Raw genomic sequence first — 18,644 nt, 5'->3', positions numbered from 1 at the left:
CCTATAACAATATATACATATATATCAAAGTATGTTCAAAATATATTTACAACACTTTTAATATATTTTGATGTTTTAAGTTTATTAAGTCAGCTGTCCTCGTTAGTAACCTACAACTAGTTGTCCACAGTTAGATGTACAGAAATAAATCGATAAATAATATCTTGAATCAATCCACGACCCAGTGTATACGTATCTCAGTATTGATCACAACTCAAACTATATATATTTTGGAATCAACCTCAACCCTGTATAGCTAACTCCAACATTCACATATAGAGTGTCTATGGTTGTTCCGAAATATATATAGATGTGTCGACATGATAGGTCGAAACGTTGTATACGTGTCTATGGTATCTCAAGATTACATAATATACAATACAAGTTGATTAAGTTATGGTTGGAATAGATTTGTTACCAATTTTCACGTAGCTAAAATGAGAAAAATTATCCAATCTTGTTTTACCCATAACTTCTTCATTTTAAATCCGTTTTGAGTGAATCAAATTGCTATGGTTTCATATTGAACTCTATTTTATGAATATAAACAAAAAAAGTATAGGTTTCTAGTCGGAAAAATAAGTTACAAGTCGTTTTTGTAAAGGTAGTCATTTCAGTCGAAAGAACGACGTCTAGATGACCATTTTAGAAAACATACTTCCACTTTGAGTTTAACCATAATTTTTGGATATAGTTTCATGTTCATAATAAAAATCATTTTCTCAGAATAACAACTTTTAAATCAAAGTTTATCATAGTTTTTAATTAACTAACCCAAAACAGCCCGCGGTGTTACTACGACGGCGTAAATCCGGTTTTACGGTGTTTTTCGTGTTTCCAGGTTTTAAATCATTAAGTTAGCATATCATATAGATATAGAACATGTGTTTAGTTGATTTTAAAAGTCAAGTTAGAAGGATTAACTTTTGTTTGCGAACAAGTTTAGAATTAACTAAACTATGTTCTAGTGATTACAAGTTTAAACCTTCGAATAAGATAGCTTTATATGTATGAATCGAATGATGTTATGAACATCATTACTACCTTAAGTTCCTTGGATGAACCTACTGGAAAAGAGAAAAATGGATCTAGCTTCAATGGATCCTTGGATGGCTCAAAGTTCTTGAAGCAAAATCATGACACGAAAACAAGTTCAAGTAAGATCATCACTTGAAATAAGATTGTTATAGTTATAGAAATTGAACCAAAGTTTGAATATGATTATTACCTTGTATTAGAATGATAACCTACTGTAAGAAACAAAGATTTCTTGAGGTTGGATGATCACCTTACAAGATTGGAAGTGAGCTAGCAAACTTGAAAGTATTCTTGATTTTATGAAACTAGAACTTTTGGAATTTATGAAGAACACTTAGAACTTGAAGATAGAACTTGAGAGAGTTCAATTAGATGAAGAAAATTGAAGAATGAAAGTGTTTGTAGGTGTTTTTGGTCGTTGGTGTATGGATTAGATATAAAGGATATGTAATTTTGTTTTCATGTAAATAAGTCATGAATGATTACTCATATTTTTGTAATCTTATGAGATATTTCATGCTAGTTGCCAAATGATGGTTCCCACATGTGTTAGGTGACTCACATGGGCTGCTAAGAGCTGATCATTGGAGTGTATATACCAATAGTACATACATCTAAAAGCTGTGTATTGTACGAGTACGAATACGGGTGCATACGAGTAGAATTGTTGATGAAACTGAACGAGAATGTAATTGTAAGCATTTTTGTTAAGTAGAAGTATTTTGATAAGTGTATTGAAGTCTTTCAAAAGTGTATAAATACATATTAAAACACTACATGTATATACATTTTAACTGAGTCGTTAAGTCATCGTTAGTCGTTACATGTAAGTGTTGTTTTGAAACCTTTAGGTTAACGATCTTGTTAAATGTTGTTAACCCAATGTTTATAATAACAAAAGAGATTTTAAATTATTATATTATCATGATATTATGATGTACGAATATCTCTTAATATGATATATATACATTAAATGTCGTTACAACGATAAACGTTACATATATGTCTCGTTTCAAAATCATTAAGTTAGTAGTCTTGTTTTTACATATGTAGTTCATTGTTAATATAATTAATGATATGTTTACTTATCATAATATCATGTTAACTATATATATAACCATATATATGTCATCATATAGTTTTTTTACAAGTTTTAACGTTCGTGAATCACCGGTCAACTTGGGTGGTCAATTGTCTATATGAAACATATTTCAATTAATCAAGTCTTAACAAGTTTAATTGCTTAACATGTTGGAAACATTTAATCATGTAAATATCAATCTCAATTAATATATATAAACATGGAAAAGTTCGGGTCACTACAGTACCTACCCGTTAAATAAATTTCGTCCCGAAATTTTAAGCTGTTGAAGGTGTTGACGAATCTTCTAGAAATAGATGCGGGTATTTCTTCTTCATCTGATCTTCACGCTCCCAGGTGAACTCGGGTCCTCTACGAGCATTCCATCGAACCTTAACAATTGGTATCTTGTTTTGCTTAAGTCTTTTAACCTCACGATCCATTATTTCGACGGGTTCTTCGATGAATTGAAGTTTTTCGTTGATTTGGATTTCATCTAACGGAATAGTGAGATCTTCTTTAGCAAAACATTTCTTCAAATTTGAGACGTGGAAAGTGTTATGTACAGCCGCGAGTTGTTGAGGTAACTCAAGTCGGTAAGCTACTGGTCCGACACGATCAATAATCTTGAATGGTCCAATATACCTTGGATTTAATTTCCCTCATTTACCAAATCGAACAACGCCTTTCCAAGGTGCAACTTTAAGCATGACCATCTCTCCAATTTCAAATTCTATATCTTTTCTTTTAATGTCAGCGTAGCTCTTTTGTCGACTTTGGGCGGTTTTCAACCGTTGTTGAATTTGGATGATCTTCTCGGTAGTTTCTTGTATAATCTCCGGACCCGTAATCTGTCTATCCCCCACCTCACTCCAACAAATCGGAGACCTGCACTTTCTACCATAAAGTGCTTCAAACGGCGCCATCTCAATGCTTGAATGGTAGCTGTTGTTGTAGGAAAATTCTGCTAACGGTAGATGTCGATCCCAACTGTTTCCGAAATCAATAACACATGCTCGTAGCATGTCTTCAAGCGTTTGTATCGTCCTTTCGCTCTGCCCATCAGTTTGTGGATGATAGGCAGTACTCATGTCTAGACGAGTTCCTAATGCTTGCTGTAATGTCTGCCAGAATCTTGAAATAAATCTGCCATCCCTATCAGAGATAATAGAGATTGGTATTCCATGTCTGGAGACGACTTCCTTCAAATACAGTCGTGCTAACTTCTCCATCTTGTCATCTTCTCTTATTGGTAGGAAGTGTGCTGATTTGGTGAGACGATCAACTATTACCCAAATAGTATCAAAACCACTTGCAGTCCTTGGCAATTTAGTGATGAAATCCATGGTAATGTTTTCCCATTTCCATTCCGGGATTTCGGGTTGTTGAAGTAGACCTGATGGTTTCTGATGCTCAGCTTTGACCTTAGAACACGTCAAACATTCTCCTACGTATTTAGCAACATCGGCTTTCATACCCGGCCACCAAAAATGTTTCTTGAGATCCTTGTACATCTTCCCCGTTCCAGGATGTATTGAGTATCTGGTTTTATGAGCTTCTCTAAGTACCATTTCTCTCATATCTCCAAATTTTGGTACCCAAATCCTTTCAGCCCTATACCGGGTTCCGTCTTCCCGAATATTAAGATGTTTCTCCGATCCTTTGGGTATTTCATCCTTTAAATTTCCCTCTTTTAAAACTCCTTGTTGCGCCTCCTTTATTTGAGTAGTAATGTTATTATGAATCATTATATTCATAGATTTTACTCGAATGGGTTCTCTATCCTTCCTGCTCAAGGCATCGGCTACCACATTTGCCTTCCCCGGGTGGTAACGAATCTCAAAATCGTAATCATTCAATAATTCAATCCACCTACGCTGCCTCATATTCAGTTGTTTCTGATTAAATATATGTTGAAGACTTTTGTGGTCGGTATATATAATACTTTTGACCCCATATAAGTAGTGCCTCCAAGTCTTTAATGCAAAAACAACCGCGCCTAATTCCAAATCATGCGTCGTATAATTTTGTTCGTGAATCTTCAATTGTCTAGACGCATAAGCAATCACCTTCGTTCGTTGCATTAATACACAACCGAGACCTTGCTTTGATGCGTCACAATAAATCACAAAATCATCATTCCCTTCAGGCAATGACAATATAGGTGCCGTAGTTAGCTTTTTCTTCAATAACTGAAACGCTTTCTCTTGTTCATCATTCCATTCAAATTTCTTCCCTTTATGCGTTAATGCAGTCAAGGGTTTTGCTATTCTGGAAAAGTCTTGGATGAACCTTCTGTAGTAACCAGCTAGTCCTAAAAACTGGCGTATGTGTTTCGGAGTTTTCGGGGTTTCCCACTTTTCAACAGTTTCTATCTTTGCCGGATCCACCTTAATACCTTCTTTGTTCACTATGTGACCGAGGAATTGAACTTCTTCCAACCAAAATGCACACTTTGAAAACTTAGCGTACAATTCTTCCTTCCTCAATACTTCTAACACTTTTCTCAAATGTTCACCGTGTTCTTGGTCATTCTTTGAGTAAATAAGTATGTCATCAATGAAAACAATGACAAACTTGTCAAGGTATGGTCCACACACTCGGTTCATAAGGTCCATGAACACAGCTGGTGCATTAGTTAAACCAAACGGCATGACCATAAACTCGTAATGACCGTAACGTGTTCTGAAAGCAGTCTTTGGAATATCATCTTCTTTCACCCGCATTTGATGATACCCGGAACGTAAGTCAATCTTTGAATAAACAGACGAGCCTTGTAGTTGATCAAATAAGTCGTCGATTCTCGGTAGTGGGTAGCGGTTCTTGATGGTAAGTTTGTTCAACTCTCGGTAGTCGATACACAACCTGAATGTACCATCTTTCTTCTTGACAAACAAAACAGGAGCTCCCCACGGTGATGTGCTTGGTCGAATGAAACCACGCTCTAAAAGTTCTTGTAATTGGCTTTGTAGTTCTTTCATCTCGCTGGGTGCGAGTCTGTAAGGAGCACGAGCTATTGCTGCAGCTCCTGGTACAAGATCTATTTGAAATTCAACGGATCGATGTGGGGGTAATCCCGGTAATTCTTTCGGAAATACATCGGGAAATTCTTTTGCAATGGGAACATCATTGATGCTCTTTTCTTCAGTTTGTACTTTCTCGACGTGTGCTAGAACAGCATAGCAACCTTTTCTTATTAGTTTTTGTGCCTTCAAATTACTAATAAGATGTAGCTTCGTGTTGCCCTTTTCTCCGTACACCATTAAGGGTTTTCCTTTTTCTCGTATAATGCGAATTGCATTTTTGTAACAAACGATCTCCGCTTTCACTTCTTTCAACCAGTCCATACCGATTATCACATCAAAACTCCCTAACTCTACTGGTATCAAATCAATCTTAAATGTTTCGCTAACCAGTTTAATTTCTCGATTCCGACATATATTATCTGCTGAAATTAATTTACCATTTGCTAATTCGAGTAAAAATTTACTATCCAAAGGCGTCAATGGACAACTTAATTTAGCACAAAAATCTCTACTCATATAGCTTCTATCCGCACCCGAATCAAATAAAACGTAAGCAGATTTATTGTCAATAAGAAACGTACCCGTAACAAGCTCCGGGTCTTCCTGTGCCTCTACCGCATTAATATTGAAAACTCTTCCACGGCCTTGTCCATTCGTGTTCTCCTGGTTCGGGCAATTTCTAATAATGTGGCCTGGTTTTCCACATTTATAACAAACTACATTGGCATAACTTGCTCCGACACTACTTGCTCCGCCATTACTCGTTCCGACACCATTTGTTCCTTTCGTTCTATTAACCCCTGGTCCGTAGACCTCACACTTCGCCGCGCTATGACCATTTCTTTTACACTTGTTGCAAAATTTGGTGCAGAACCCCGAGTGATTCTTTTCACACCTTTGGCATAGTTGCTTCTGATTGTTGTTGTTGTTGCGGTTATTATTGTTGTTGGGATGATTGTTGTAGTTGCTGTTGTTGTTGTTGTTGTTGTTGGGCCGTTTGTTGTAGTTGCGATTGATGTTGCGATTGTTGGGATAATTGTTGCGATTATTGTTGTAATTGCTGTTGTTGTTGTATTGGTGATTCTTATCACCGTTTTCCTCCCACTTTCTTTTGACTTGCTTCACATTGGCCTCTTCAGCAGTCTGTTCTTTAATTCTTTCTTCAATCTGGTTCACTAGTTTGTGAGCCATTCTACATGCCTGTTGTATGGAGGCGGGCTCGTGTGAACTTATATCTTCTTGGATTCTTTCCGGTAATCCTTTCACAAACGCGTCGATCTTCTCTTCCTCATCTTCGAATGCTCCCGGACACAATAGGCACAATTCTGTGAATCGTCTTTCGTACGTGGTAATATCAAATCCTTGGGTTCGTAACCCTCTAAGTTCTGTCTTGAGCTTATTGACCTCGGTTCTGGGACGGTACTTCTCGTTCATCAAGTGCTTGAATGCTGACCACGGTAGTGCGTACGCATCATCTTGTCCCACTTGCTCTAGATAGGTATTCCACCATGTTAACGCAGAACCTGTGAAGGTATGCGTAGCGTACTTCACTTTGTCCTCTTCAGTACACTTACTTATGGCAAACACCGATTCAACCTTCTCGGTCCACCGTTTCAATCCGATCGGTCCTTCGGTTCCATCAAATTCCAAAGGTTTGCAGGCAGTGAATTCTTTGTAGGTGCATCCTACACGATTTCCTGTACTGCTAGATCCAAGGTTATTGTTGGTATGTAGCGCAGCCTGTACTGCGGCTATGTTTGAAGCTAGAAAAGTACGGAACTCCTCTTCATTCATATTCACGGTGTGTCGAGTAGTCGGTGCCATTTCCTTCAAAATAGTTAAATGGAACAAGTTAATCATACAGAATATTAAGAGTAGTTAATAGTATTTCGTAGCATAATATGAACTCATTTATAAAAGCTTTTTCTTCATATTAGCGTTTTATAAGTTTAAATTCGGGTAGTACCTACCCGTTAGGTTCATACTTAGTAGCTAATATACAATTCAACTACTACAATTCTATATGAAAAACTGATTATAATAATATTTCGCGTTCAAACTTTTATACAATATTTTACAAACTTACAATACCGCTTATTTTACATAAAGCATGAAATATAGCACACAATAACTTTGATACAAGATAGTTGTGAAGACAATTCTAGCTAGTACACAAGTCGTTCAGCAAAGGCAATAAATACACGTAATTCATACGTCCAGAAACAAGTCATGCATTCTGGTTTTACTAGGACTACTTCCCATCCTTGGTCTTGTGCAACATAACCGTTATGGCCGTTGATAAGACAGCGTGTTGTAACGTCATCAAAGGGACGAGGGTTACGTAATGTCCAACAGTCCCGTAATAATCTAAAAACCTCATTTCTTACCCCAATTACCGACTCCGTCACTTGTGGAAACGTTTTGTTTAATAGTTGTAGCCCGATGTTCTTGTTCTCACTTTGGTGAGAAGCGAACATTACTAATCCGTAAGCATAACATGCTTCTTTATGTTGCATGTTAGCCGCTTTTTCTAAATCACGAAGTCCAATATTCGGATATATTGAGTCAAAATAATTTCTTAACCCGTTGCGTAAAATAGCATTTGGGTTCCCCGCAATATATGCGTCAAAGTAAACACATCGTAACTTATGGGTTTCCCAATGTGATATCCCCCATCTTTCAAACGAAAGTCTCTTATAAACCAAGACATTCTTGGAACGTTCTTCGAATGTCTTACAAACTGATCTCGCCTTAAATAGTTGTGCCGAAGAATTCTGGCCGACTCTAGACAAGATTTCATCAATCATGTCTCCGGGTAGGTCTCTTAAAATATTGGGTTGTCTATCCATTTTGTATTTTTAAACTGTAAAATAGACAAGAGTTAGATTCAAAAAAAAAAATACTTATTAATACAAGCAATTTTTACATATATCATAAAGCATAAGAACACTATATTCCATATATTACACCACACGAATACAACTATCTTATTCCGACTCGCTCGTTTCTTCTTCTTCGGTTTTGGTTCGTTTTGCCAAGTTTCTAGGGATATATGATGTTCCCCTAATACGAACCGTCGTTGTCCACATTGGTTTAGAAAAACCTGGTGGTTTAGAGGTTCCCGGGTCATTGTTACAACTTAAGGACTTCGGGGGTTGACGATACATATAAAGTTCATCGGGGTTGGAATTAGATTTCTCTATTTTTATGCCCTTTCCCTTATTATTTTCTTTTGCCTTTTTAAATTCAGTTGGGGTAATTTCTATAACATCATCGGAATTCTCGTCGGAATCCGATTCATCGGAGAATTGGTAATCCTCCCAATATTTTGCTTCCTTGGCGGAAACACCATTGACCATAATTAACTTTGGTCGGTTGGTTGAGGATTTTCTTTTACTTAACCGTTTTATTATTTCCCCCACCGGTTCTATTTCTTCATCCGGTTCCGATTCTTCTTCCGGTTCCGATTCTTCTTCCGGTTCCGACTCTTCTTCCGGTTCCTCTTCGGGAACTTGTGAATCAGTCCACAAATTATTCCAATTTACATTTGACTCTTCATTATTATTAGGTGAGTCAATGGGACTTGTTCTAGAGGTAGACATCTATCACATAATATCAAACACGTTAAGAGATTAATATATCACATAATATTCATATGTTAAAAATATATAGTTTCCAACAAAAATGTTAAGCAATCATTTTTAAAGAAAACACGGTCGAAGTCCAGACTCACTAATGCATCCTAACAAACTCGATAAGACACACTAATGCAAATTTTCTGGTTCTCTAAGACCAACGCTCTGATACCAACTGAAATGTCCCGTTCTTATTGATTAAAAACGTTCCATATTAATTGATTTCGTTGCGAGGTTTTGACCTCTATATGAGACGTTTTTCAAAGACTGCATTCATTTTTAAAACAAACCATAACCTTTATTTCATAAATAAAGGTTTAAAAAGCTTTACGTAGATTATCAAATAATGATAATCTAAAATATCCTGTTTACACACGACCATTACATAATGGTTTACAATACAAATATGTTACATCGAAATCAGTTTCTTGAATGCAGTTTTTACACAATATCATACAAACATGGACTCCAAATCTTGTCCTTATTTTAGTATGCAACAGCGGAAGCTCTTAATATTCACCTGAGAATAAACATGCTTTAAACGTCAACAAAAATGTTGGTGAGTTATAGGTTTAACCTATATATATCAAATCGTAACAATAGACCACAAGATTTCATATTTCAATACACATCCCATACATAGAGATAAAAATCATTCATATGGTGAACACCTGGTAACCGACAATAACAAGATGCATATATAAGAATATCCCCATCATTCCGGGACACCCTTCGGATATGATATAAATTTCGAAGTACTAAAGCATCCGGTACTTTGGATGGGGTTTGTTAGGCCCAATAGATCTATCTTTAGGATTCGCGTCAATTAGGGTGTCTGTTCCCTAATTCTTAGATTACCAGACTTAATAAAAAGGGGCATATTCGATTTCGATAATTCAACCATAGAATGTAGTTTCACGTACTTGTGTCTATTTTGTAAATCATTTATAAAACCTGCATGTATTCTCATCCCAAAAATATTAGATTTTAAAAGTGGGACTATAACTCACTTTCACAGATTTTTACTTCGTCGGGAAGTAAGACTTGGCCACTGGTTGATTCACGAACCTATAACAATATATACATATATATCAAAGTATGTTCAAAATATATTTACAACACTTTTAATATATTTTGATGTTTTAAGTTTATTAAGTCAGCTGTCCTCGTTAGTAACCTACAACTAGTTGTCCACAGTTAGATGTACAGAAATAAATCGATAAATAATATCTTGAATCAATCCACGACCCAGTGTATACGTATCTCAGTATTGATCACAACTCAAACTATATATATTTTGGAATCAACCTCAACCCTGTATAGCTAACTCCAACATTCACATATAGAGTGTCTATGGTTGTTCCGAAATATATATAGATGTGTCGACATGATAGGTCGAAACGTTGTATACGTGTCTATGGTATCTCAAGATTACATAATATACAATACAAGTTGATTAAGTTATGGTTGGAATAGATTTGTTACCAATTTTCACGTAGCTAAAATGAGAAAAATTATCCAATCTTGTTTTACCCATAACTTCTTCATTTTAAATCCGTTTTGAGTGAATCAAATTGCTATGGTTTCATATTGAACTCTATTTTATGAATCTAAACAAAAAAAGTATAGGTTTCTAGTCGGAAAAATAAGTTACAAGTCGTTTTTGTAAAGGTAGTCATTTCAGTCGAAAGAACGACGTCTAGATGACCATTTTAGAAAACATACTTCCACTTTGAGTTTAACCATAATTTTTGGATATAGTTTCATGTTCATAATAAAAATCATTTTCTCAGAATAACAACTTTTAAATCAAAGTTTATCATAGTTTTTAATTAACTAACCCAAAACAGCCCGCGGTGTTACTACGACGGCGTAAATCCGGTTTTACGGTGTTTTTCGTGTTTCCAGGTTTTAAATCATTAAGTTAGCATATCATATAGATATAGAACATGTGTTTAGTTGATTTTAAAAGTCAAGTTAGAAGGATTAACTTTTGTTTGCGAACAAGTTTAGAATTAACTAAACTATGTTCTAGTGATTACAAGTTTAAACCTTCGAATAAGATAGCTTTATATGTATGAATCGAATGATGTTATGAACATCATTACTACCTTAAGTTCCTTGGATGAACCTACTGGAAAAGAGAAAAATGGATCTAGCTTCAATGGATCCTTGGATGGCTCAAAGTTCTTGAAGCAAAATCATGACACGAAAACAAGTTCAAGTAAAATCATCACTTGAAATAAGATTGTTATAGTTATAGAAATTGAACCAAAGTTTGAATATGATTATTACCTTGTATTAGAATGATAACCTACTGTAAGAAACAAAGATTTCTTGAGGTTGGATGATCACCTTACAAGATTGGAAGTGAGCTAGCAAACTTGAAAGTATTCTTGATTTTATGAAACTAGAACTTTTGGAATTTATGAAGAACACTTAGAACTTGAAGATAGAACTTGAGAGAGTTCAATTAGATGAAGAAAATTGAAGAATGAAAGTGTTTGTAGGTGTTTTTGGTCGTTGGTGTATGGATTAGATATAAAGGATATGTAATTTTGTTTTCATGTAAATAAGTCATGAATGATTACTCATATTTTTGTAATCTTATGAGATATTTCATGCTAGTTGCCAAATGATGGTTCCCACATGTGTTAGGTGACTCACATGGGCTGCTAAGAGCTGATCATTGGAGTGTATATACCAATAGTACATACATCTAAAAGCTGTGTATTGTACGAGTACGAATACGGGTGCATACGAGTAGAATTGTTGATGAAACTGAACGAGAATGTAATTGTAAGCATTTTTGTTAAGTAGAAGTATTTTGATAAGTGTATTGAAGTCTTTCAAAAGTGTATAAATACATATTAAAACACTACATGTATATACATTTTAACTGAGTCGTTAAGTCATCGTTAGTCGTTACATGTAAGTGTTGTTTTGAAACCTTTAGGTTAACGATCTTGTTAAATGTTGTTAACCCAATGTTTATAATAACAAAAGAGATTTTAAATTATTATATTATCATGATATTATGATGTACGAATATCTCTTAATATGATATATATACATTAAATGTCGTTACAACGATAAACGTTACATATATGTCTCGTTTCAAAATCATTAAGTTAGTAGTCTTGTTTTTACATATGTAGTTCATTGTTAATATAATTAATGATATGTTTACTTATCATAATATCATGTTAACTATATATATAACCATATATATGTCATCATATAGTTTTTTTACAAGTTTTAACGTTCGTGAATCACCGGTCAACTTGGGTGGTCAATTGTCTATATGAAACATATTTCAATTAATCAAGTCTTAACAAGTTTAATTGCTTAACATGTTGGAAACATTTAATCATGTAAATATCAATCTCAATTAATATATATAAACATGGAAAAGTTCGGGTCACTACATCTTTCACCAAACAAGTTTCGGCAAACTTAGACATGCTTCGTCTCCAACCTTCAACTGTAAAACCACCTACAAAACGCAAGAGATCTGTCCCATTAAAAGTTGAACTTTTCGTTTGGCGAGCAAAACTTCATCGACTTCCAGTTAAACTCGAACTTGACAAACGTGGTTTAGACCTCGGTTCGGTTCTTTGCAATATCTGCCAAGACTCGTCCGAGACAACCGAACATATTCTTGCCACATGCCCCCAGGTTAAAGCTATATGGTTGGATTTTTACAAATGGTGGAATTTTTCTCCCCCGGCAGAACTAAACGTCGCGGATTTATTTTCAAGTAGCTGCAGCTCCAGTCTCTCATCGATAGGTTCAAAAATATGGGAAGCCACCAAGTGGGTCTGCGGTTATTCTATTTGGAGATATCGCAACCTAAAAATCTTTCAAAACTAAATCTGGGACATACCTTCAATTCTAGCGGATATCCAACTTTCATCCTTTAAATGGATTTCGGGTCGAATAAAGAAAGCTCAAATTCAATGGTCACAATGGCTCATTAACCCGAGCTCGTATTGCGTTGTTACATCAAGAGTGGGCATTGGCTAATACCCCACAGCATCCCCTATGCTTCTCGTGGCTAACCTTCTATAAGGCAAGATCTTCAGGGGTTAAACGGGCCTTGGAGTTTATGCTTTGTCGCTGCTCGATCAGCACTGTGTACTACTTCGTGTCCCTACTCGATTCGTTGAGTCCCCTCTCCTGGGGGTTTTACTTATAGTCGGTTTTTAATTCCATTTGTCTAGTAGTTATAATCGTTGGATGTTTGTTACTTTTCGGGGATGTATAATGTACATATATTTATATATTAATAAAATTATTTTGCCTTTCAAAAAAAAAAAACAATGTTAACAATGTAAAATTTTCTTATCAACCTTTATATAAATAATACTAGAATATAGTTGTTTAATAGACGTTCTTGATATAATTAAATAATATTACATAAAATTTATGTATTTAATAGTTAAGAGAGTATTTCAGCTTTGAATGGTTCAAAACTGAATATTTAAATCATTTAACATCATCTAATGCTAGAAACAAACACGCTATATGCTGAATGATTCAGCATAATGCTAGTGTTGTAACATTTCATTAAGAGGTAGACAAACCGAACCTAATCATTAAACTTTATTATGAAGTTTTTCTCTTTACCAAATTTCCGTTTGTAGAACATGGGCCAAAAGCCCGTACCAATTGTTTTTGGGGCCCATTTCTATTCCATCTCCCCGCCGACCCACTGTCGTCTGTTGTATGTATTTACTATTTAGCGGCAAAGTTTCTCAAGAAGAGGCCACACCATACTTCCCATGAAACCCTCCCACACTTGATTCTAACTCTTTTTATCTGTCTCCATTTATTTCCTTTCGCGCCATTCCGTTACTCTCACACATATTCATTTTCTGCTGTATAACTCCTTAAATACACACACTAAATCAAAACCCTAACCCTTTAATCATTATCACCTTCACCGAATAGCATGGCGGAGGGCCACATGTTCAACAACATTTCTCTCGTCGGCCGAGGTGGAGCAGTAAGTCACCCTTTTTTTACTATCATTTTCTACATGTTAATTTACTCTATTATGTTCAAAACCCTAACCCTAGCTTGCTGCGTAACTGTTACGCATATGTACGGCATATAGATATACGCAGCAATTTATTGTTTTTTCTAGTTGTTGTGTAGAATCGTGTATGATTTTGCTTTACCTTAGCGTTATAAACATCTATCTTGTTATGTGTGTTTTGAATTGCAGAATCCAGGGCAACTTAGGGTTTATTCAGGTGGTTTGTTGTGGAAGAAACTAGGGGGTGGGAAGGCTGTGGACGTTGATAAGGCGGATATTGTTCGAATTACTTGGATGAAGGTGCCGCGTAGCAATCAACTTGGTGTTCTAATTAAAGACGGCCTTAAGTATAAATTTGTTGGTTTCCGTGATCAGGTTTTGTGTTTCTTTCCGGTGAATTTGATAATACATCGTTGGGAATTTGAATTATAATTACTAACTAGTGAAAATTTTGAAAATATATAAATACAATTCAAGAAACACTTTATTACTCTGTTTGCAGGATGTGGTTAGCCTGACCAATTATTTCCACAACTCTTGTAACATAACCCCAGAAGAGAAGCAACTTTCAGTTAGTGGGAAGAATTGGGGAGAACTTGATATAGATGGTTAGTAATTCTTTCAGCTGTTACCGAAAATTTCAAATTAGGGTGCTTTAGTTGTTTAATTGAATGCTTTAAGACAAAGAGAAAATGTATTGTGGCTGTAGTATTTAGTTTGCATTCTGTTTTAGTTCCTTTGCCATCTCTTAGCACCAAACTATATAACTTGTATATGTAGTTGCTATCTTTCCTGGTTCACCTATTTGATAATGTTATCTGGACAAGCAGATTTATCTTACATTATTCAAGTAGTCTTGAATTACAGCACGATGCTTTTTGTTTCTGATGCATAATTTGATATTTCTCAGGTAATATGCTTTCTTTTCTCGTTGGCTCAAAGCAAGCATTTGAAATATCATTGGCTGATGTTTCCCAGACACAACTGCAAGGAAAGACTGATGTTATCTTGGAGTTTCATGTGGATGACACCACTAGTGCTTCAGAGGTCATAAATCTTTTTATTTATTTCATTACTTTGTTGCATTTCAATAAGCAATGTAAATGATACGGCTTGTACAGTAATTGATTCAATAAACTTATGGTACATAGAGAGTTTGAGGCTTAAAGTCTTAACTGTTAAACTTACTGATAATACAGAAAGATTCTTTGATGGAAATGAGCTTCAACATTCCTAGTTCAAATACTCAGTTTGTTGGAGATGAAAATCGTCCTCCTGCACAAGTAAGCTGTGCGATTTTATTCAATGCCACATTTACAAGTATGTTATATATCTTTTAATTCTTCTGTAACGCCTGTTTAGGTTTTTCGTGAAAAAATAATGTCAATGGCAGACGTCGGTGGTGGAGGTGAGGAAGCTGTAGTTACCTTTGATACCATAACAATTCTCACTCCAAGGTACGACCTTTGCTCGCCATTCTCTGTTTTTTTGGTGCTGTTTTAAAGAATAATGTAAGTCACTTATCATTGTAGGGGCCGTTACAGTGTCGAACTTCACCTTTCGTTCTTGCGGCTTCAGGGGCAAGCTACTGATTTTAAAATCCAATACAGTAGCATAGTTCGTGTTTTTGTCCTACCCAAGGTTTTTAATTATTTAACTTTACAACTTTTCTTATGGGAGTTGCATACTGGAAAATATCTCATAACCATTTTTGCCTATGTAGTCTAACCAGCCTCATACATTTGTTGTTGTTACTTTGGACCCTCCTATCCGTAAAGGTCAAACCTTGTACCCACATATTGTGATGCAGGTAACTTATCTACGTTGTTTTTCGAAATCTTTTATTATAAACTTGTTCTTACATTTTGACTTACGTATGATGCTCTATCGATTTATGTTGATGAAGTTTGAAACTGACACTGTGGTGGAAAGCAATTTGGTGATGAATGAGGAGTTGTATGCTTCCAAATACAAAGACAAGTTAGAATCATCATATAAGGTAATGATGCTAACATGTCTCACTTTTAGTTATGGTTGTACATTCAACTTTCTGTCTCTATACCTTCGGGTAGGGCCGTAGGGGTATGACTGTGTACATCATACCTCTCCAATACCCCGCCTTCGGTGGGATTGGGTAGTGTTGTCGTTGTTGTTGCTATTGTAGTCAACTTTCTGTTTGGATGATGGTAACAAGTGCATAAGTAATATTTTAGAATTTACTCGTTAAATCTGGAAACAAACAAGGCAAATGAGTTGAACAGGTGAAAATGTATTTAGAACCCCTAAAGTGGTTGCTAATACATAGTCAATCAACCTGATTCAGCACTACCTATTACTCGACTTACCAGACCACCTATTATAGCACCTCTAGCTTCTTTATGAAGTAATCACATTTGAATGACATAATGTCAATCATATAACAGGGCCTTATTCACGAAGTCTTCACAATGATTTTGCGTGGGCTGTCTGGTACAAAGCTAACTCGACCCGGGAAGTTTCGAAGTTGTCAAGATGGGTATGCTGTGAAGTCTTCTTTAAAAGCTGAAGATGGTACTCTATATCCTCTTGAGAAAAGCTTTTTCTTTCTTCCAAAACCTCCCACTCTTATTCTCCATGATGAGGTATGATGATATAACTATAATTGGATAATGGCAGGTCATGTGTTGTAGTTGAACTTATAGTGACTCATTTTACTTCTTATAGATTGACTATGTAGAATTCGAGAGACATGCTGCTGGAGGCTCCAACATGCATTATTTCGATCTTCTTATCAGACTCAAGACAGAGCAAGAACATCTTTTCCGTAACATTCAAAGAAATGAATATCATAACTTGTTTGATTTTATTAGGTGAGTACTGGTCTTGTTTAGTACTGTATTAGTAATATAATCAGCATGTAATACTAAAGTAACTTTTTGAATTAATACAGTTCGAAGGGCCTGAAGATAATGAACCTGGGAGCTGGTGTACAAGCTGCAAATGGTGTTGCAGCTGCTCTGCAAGATGAAGACGATGATGCTGTGGACCCACATCTTGAGCGAATCAAGAACGAAGCTGGTGGAGAAGATAGTGATGAGGAGGTAAGCCTTTATCATTTTCCTTTCTACTTGATTGTGCAGGTGTCAAATCTCTGGCTTGTATGTGTAATTGGATGCCAAGTACAAGTAAAAAGTTATGTTACTTAAATCAATATAGATACTTGAATATTATGATGGGTTTATGCACTTTGGTTTACATCTAAATTGTTTTTCCAGTTCTCCTCTTTGACTTGTTTTCTTTTATGCTATTGTTATAATCTTTTTGATTAATTGAAGATGCAGCATAAGTTGGATCGACCAATGTATAAGTAATTGGGTCGAGATTGCTACTATTAGATATCCGGATCTTCTACTCATTTCTCCCAAATAAGGGACAAAAATTTCTTGTTTTATTCAACTTTGTAACATGTTGATGACAGGATGAGGATTTTGTCGCTGACAAGGATGATGATGGTTCTCCCAGTGATGAATCTGGGGATGACGAGTCCAATGGTAGTGATAGTGGAGGTGGCAAGGAGGTAAATAAATATGTTGTTATACTTTAATAAAGGATCATTTTTTCCAAAATAGAATCGTTCATATGGTGCTGCCTAACCTTTGATAACAGAGAATTTTCAAAAAAGAGTCCAAGAAAGAACCTATCGCTTCTAAAACATCTTCAAGTAAAAAGAGCAACAATGATGATGGGTCTTCAAAGAAAAGGAAACAGAAGAAGAAAAAGGACCCAAATGCACCCAAGAGAGCATTGAGTGGTTTCATGTTCTTCTCACAGCTTGAAAGAGAGGTTGGTTATAAATTATGCTATGTTTACTACTATTAGTATATAGTACAAATGTTGGAAATTTCAATGCTTTCATCTGTTTTTTCTTAGGAAATATGTCCCTATATCTGATTCCTAAGTCGATTTGATAATTTAACCCTTTGCTCTGTTAATGGTTGTGACTCATTAACAGTTGGGCTAGGTGTAGGTAGTGCTATTCGTTAACTTGCTTGTAAAACATAATAGACAGATGATAGAGAATAGCCCATGGACATCCATGGACAGTGCTATTCTTTATATAAATTTTACATTTTAAGGGCTTACCTGCAGACACATCGAGGAAGAAAGTAGGGTGGGGTTTTTCAACATTTTCCCCCATTATATGTTAAATTCTACACGTTAATTTTCCGTTAAAAAATATATTATATATTTATATATATACACACATGTTAATATAACTGGACATGTTACAAGTTTGTGCATTTCCCATTAAATTTGTCACACGTCATTTAGCATCATCATGAAGTTGCACTGATGAGCTTTTGATGACTTTATGTTTCTTTCAGAATGTGAAGAAGGAAATTCCTGGAATTTCTTTTAAAGAAATCGCGAGGGTTCTTGGAGAACGATGGAACAAATTGTCAGGTTCGTAAGCCACCGCATAGCTAATCATGGTCAATGTTTTCTTCAATGCATTTTGATTTTTGTTGGTTTACAGCCGCAGAGAAGGAACCATACGAGGCAAGAGCTCAGGCAGACAAGAAGAGATACCTAAATGCAATCAGTGACTACAATAACCCCCAACAACCCACCAAAATGGATTTGATGGATGAATCCGACAGTAATTAGAACTTTGAACATATTCAGTAAATGTTCCTGGTATGGTAGTTTTCAGTTTAGTGGTGGAAAAATCTAAAAGCACCCGAAAACCTTCTAGCAGGTTAGTGTGGTCGTTTTTGTTCAGACTCAATGTTATGTTATGTGATGTGACGTTGACTGTGTTGTGTTAGCATGTTCGTATTATG

At 35.6% G+C, this 18,644-nt stretch overlaps 1 protein-coding gene across 2 annotated transcripts; it reads left to right on the top strand.

The window, feature by feature from the left end:
* The first annotated feature begins 13,471 nt into the window (after positions 1 to 13,471).
* LOC139896324 (FACT complex subunit SSRP1-like) lies at positions 13,472 to 18,628 on the top strand. 2 transcript variants are annotated; one of them, XM_071878949.1, is made up of 16 exons: positions 13,472 to 13,788; positions 14,011 to 14,196; positions 14,324 to 14,429; positions 14,732 to 14,868; positions 15,021 to 15,104; positions 15,184 to 15,278; positions 15,366 to 15,462; positions 15,545 to 15,631; positions 15,728 to 15,820; positions 16,245 to 16,442; positions 16,525 to 16,670; positions 16,751 to 16,901; positions 17,279 to 17,377; positions 17,467 to 17,643; positions 18,186 to 18,264; positions 18,338 to 18,628. In XM_071878949.1, the coding sequence occupies exons 1-16, from the start codon at positions 13,735 to 13,737 to the stop codon at positions 18,466 to 18,468; spliced, it is 1,920 nt and encodes a 639-aa protein (XP_071735050.1). In that variant the 5' UTR covers positions 13,472 to 13,734; the 3' UTR covers positions 18,469 to 18,628. The 2 variants fall into 2 exon arrangements, with proteins under 2 accessions (XP_071735050.1, XP_071735049.1); XM_071878948.1 differs by having other exon boundaries at positions 13,473 to 13,788; positions 15,354 to 15,462.
* Positions 18,629 to 18,644: the final 16 nt, after the last annotated feature.

This window comes from Rutidosis leptorrhynchoides, chromosome 3, assembly GCF_046630445.1.
Source record: "Rutidosis leptorrhynchoides isolate AG116_Rl617_1_P2 chromosome 3, CSIRO_AGI_Rlap_v1, whole genome shotgun sequence".
NCBI classification, from domain to species: domain Eukaryota; kingdom Viridiplantae; phylum Streptophyta; class Magnoliopsida; order Asterales; family Asteraceae; genus Rutidosis; species Rutidosis leptorrhynchoides.
Note: the sequence above shows the minus strand (reverse complement) of the source record. Positions and strands in the feature narration are given on the sequence as shown.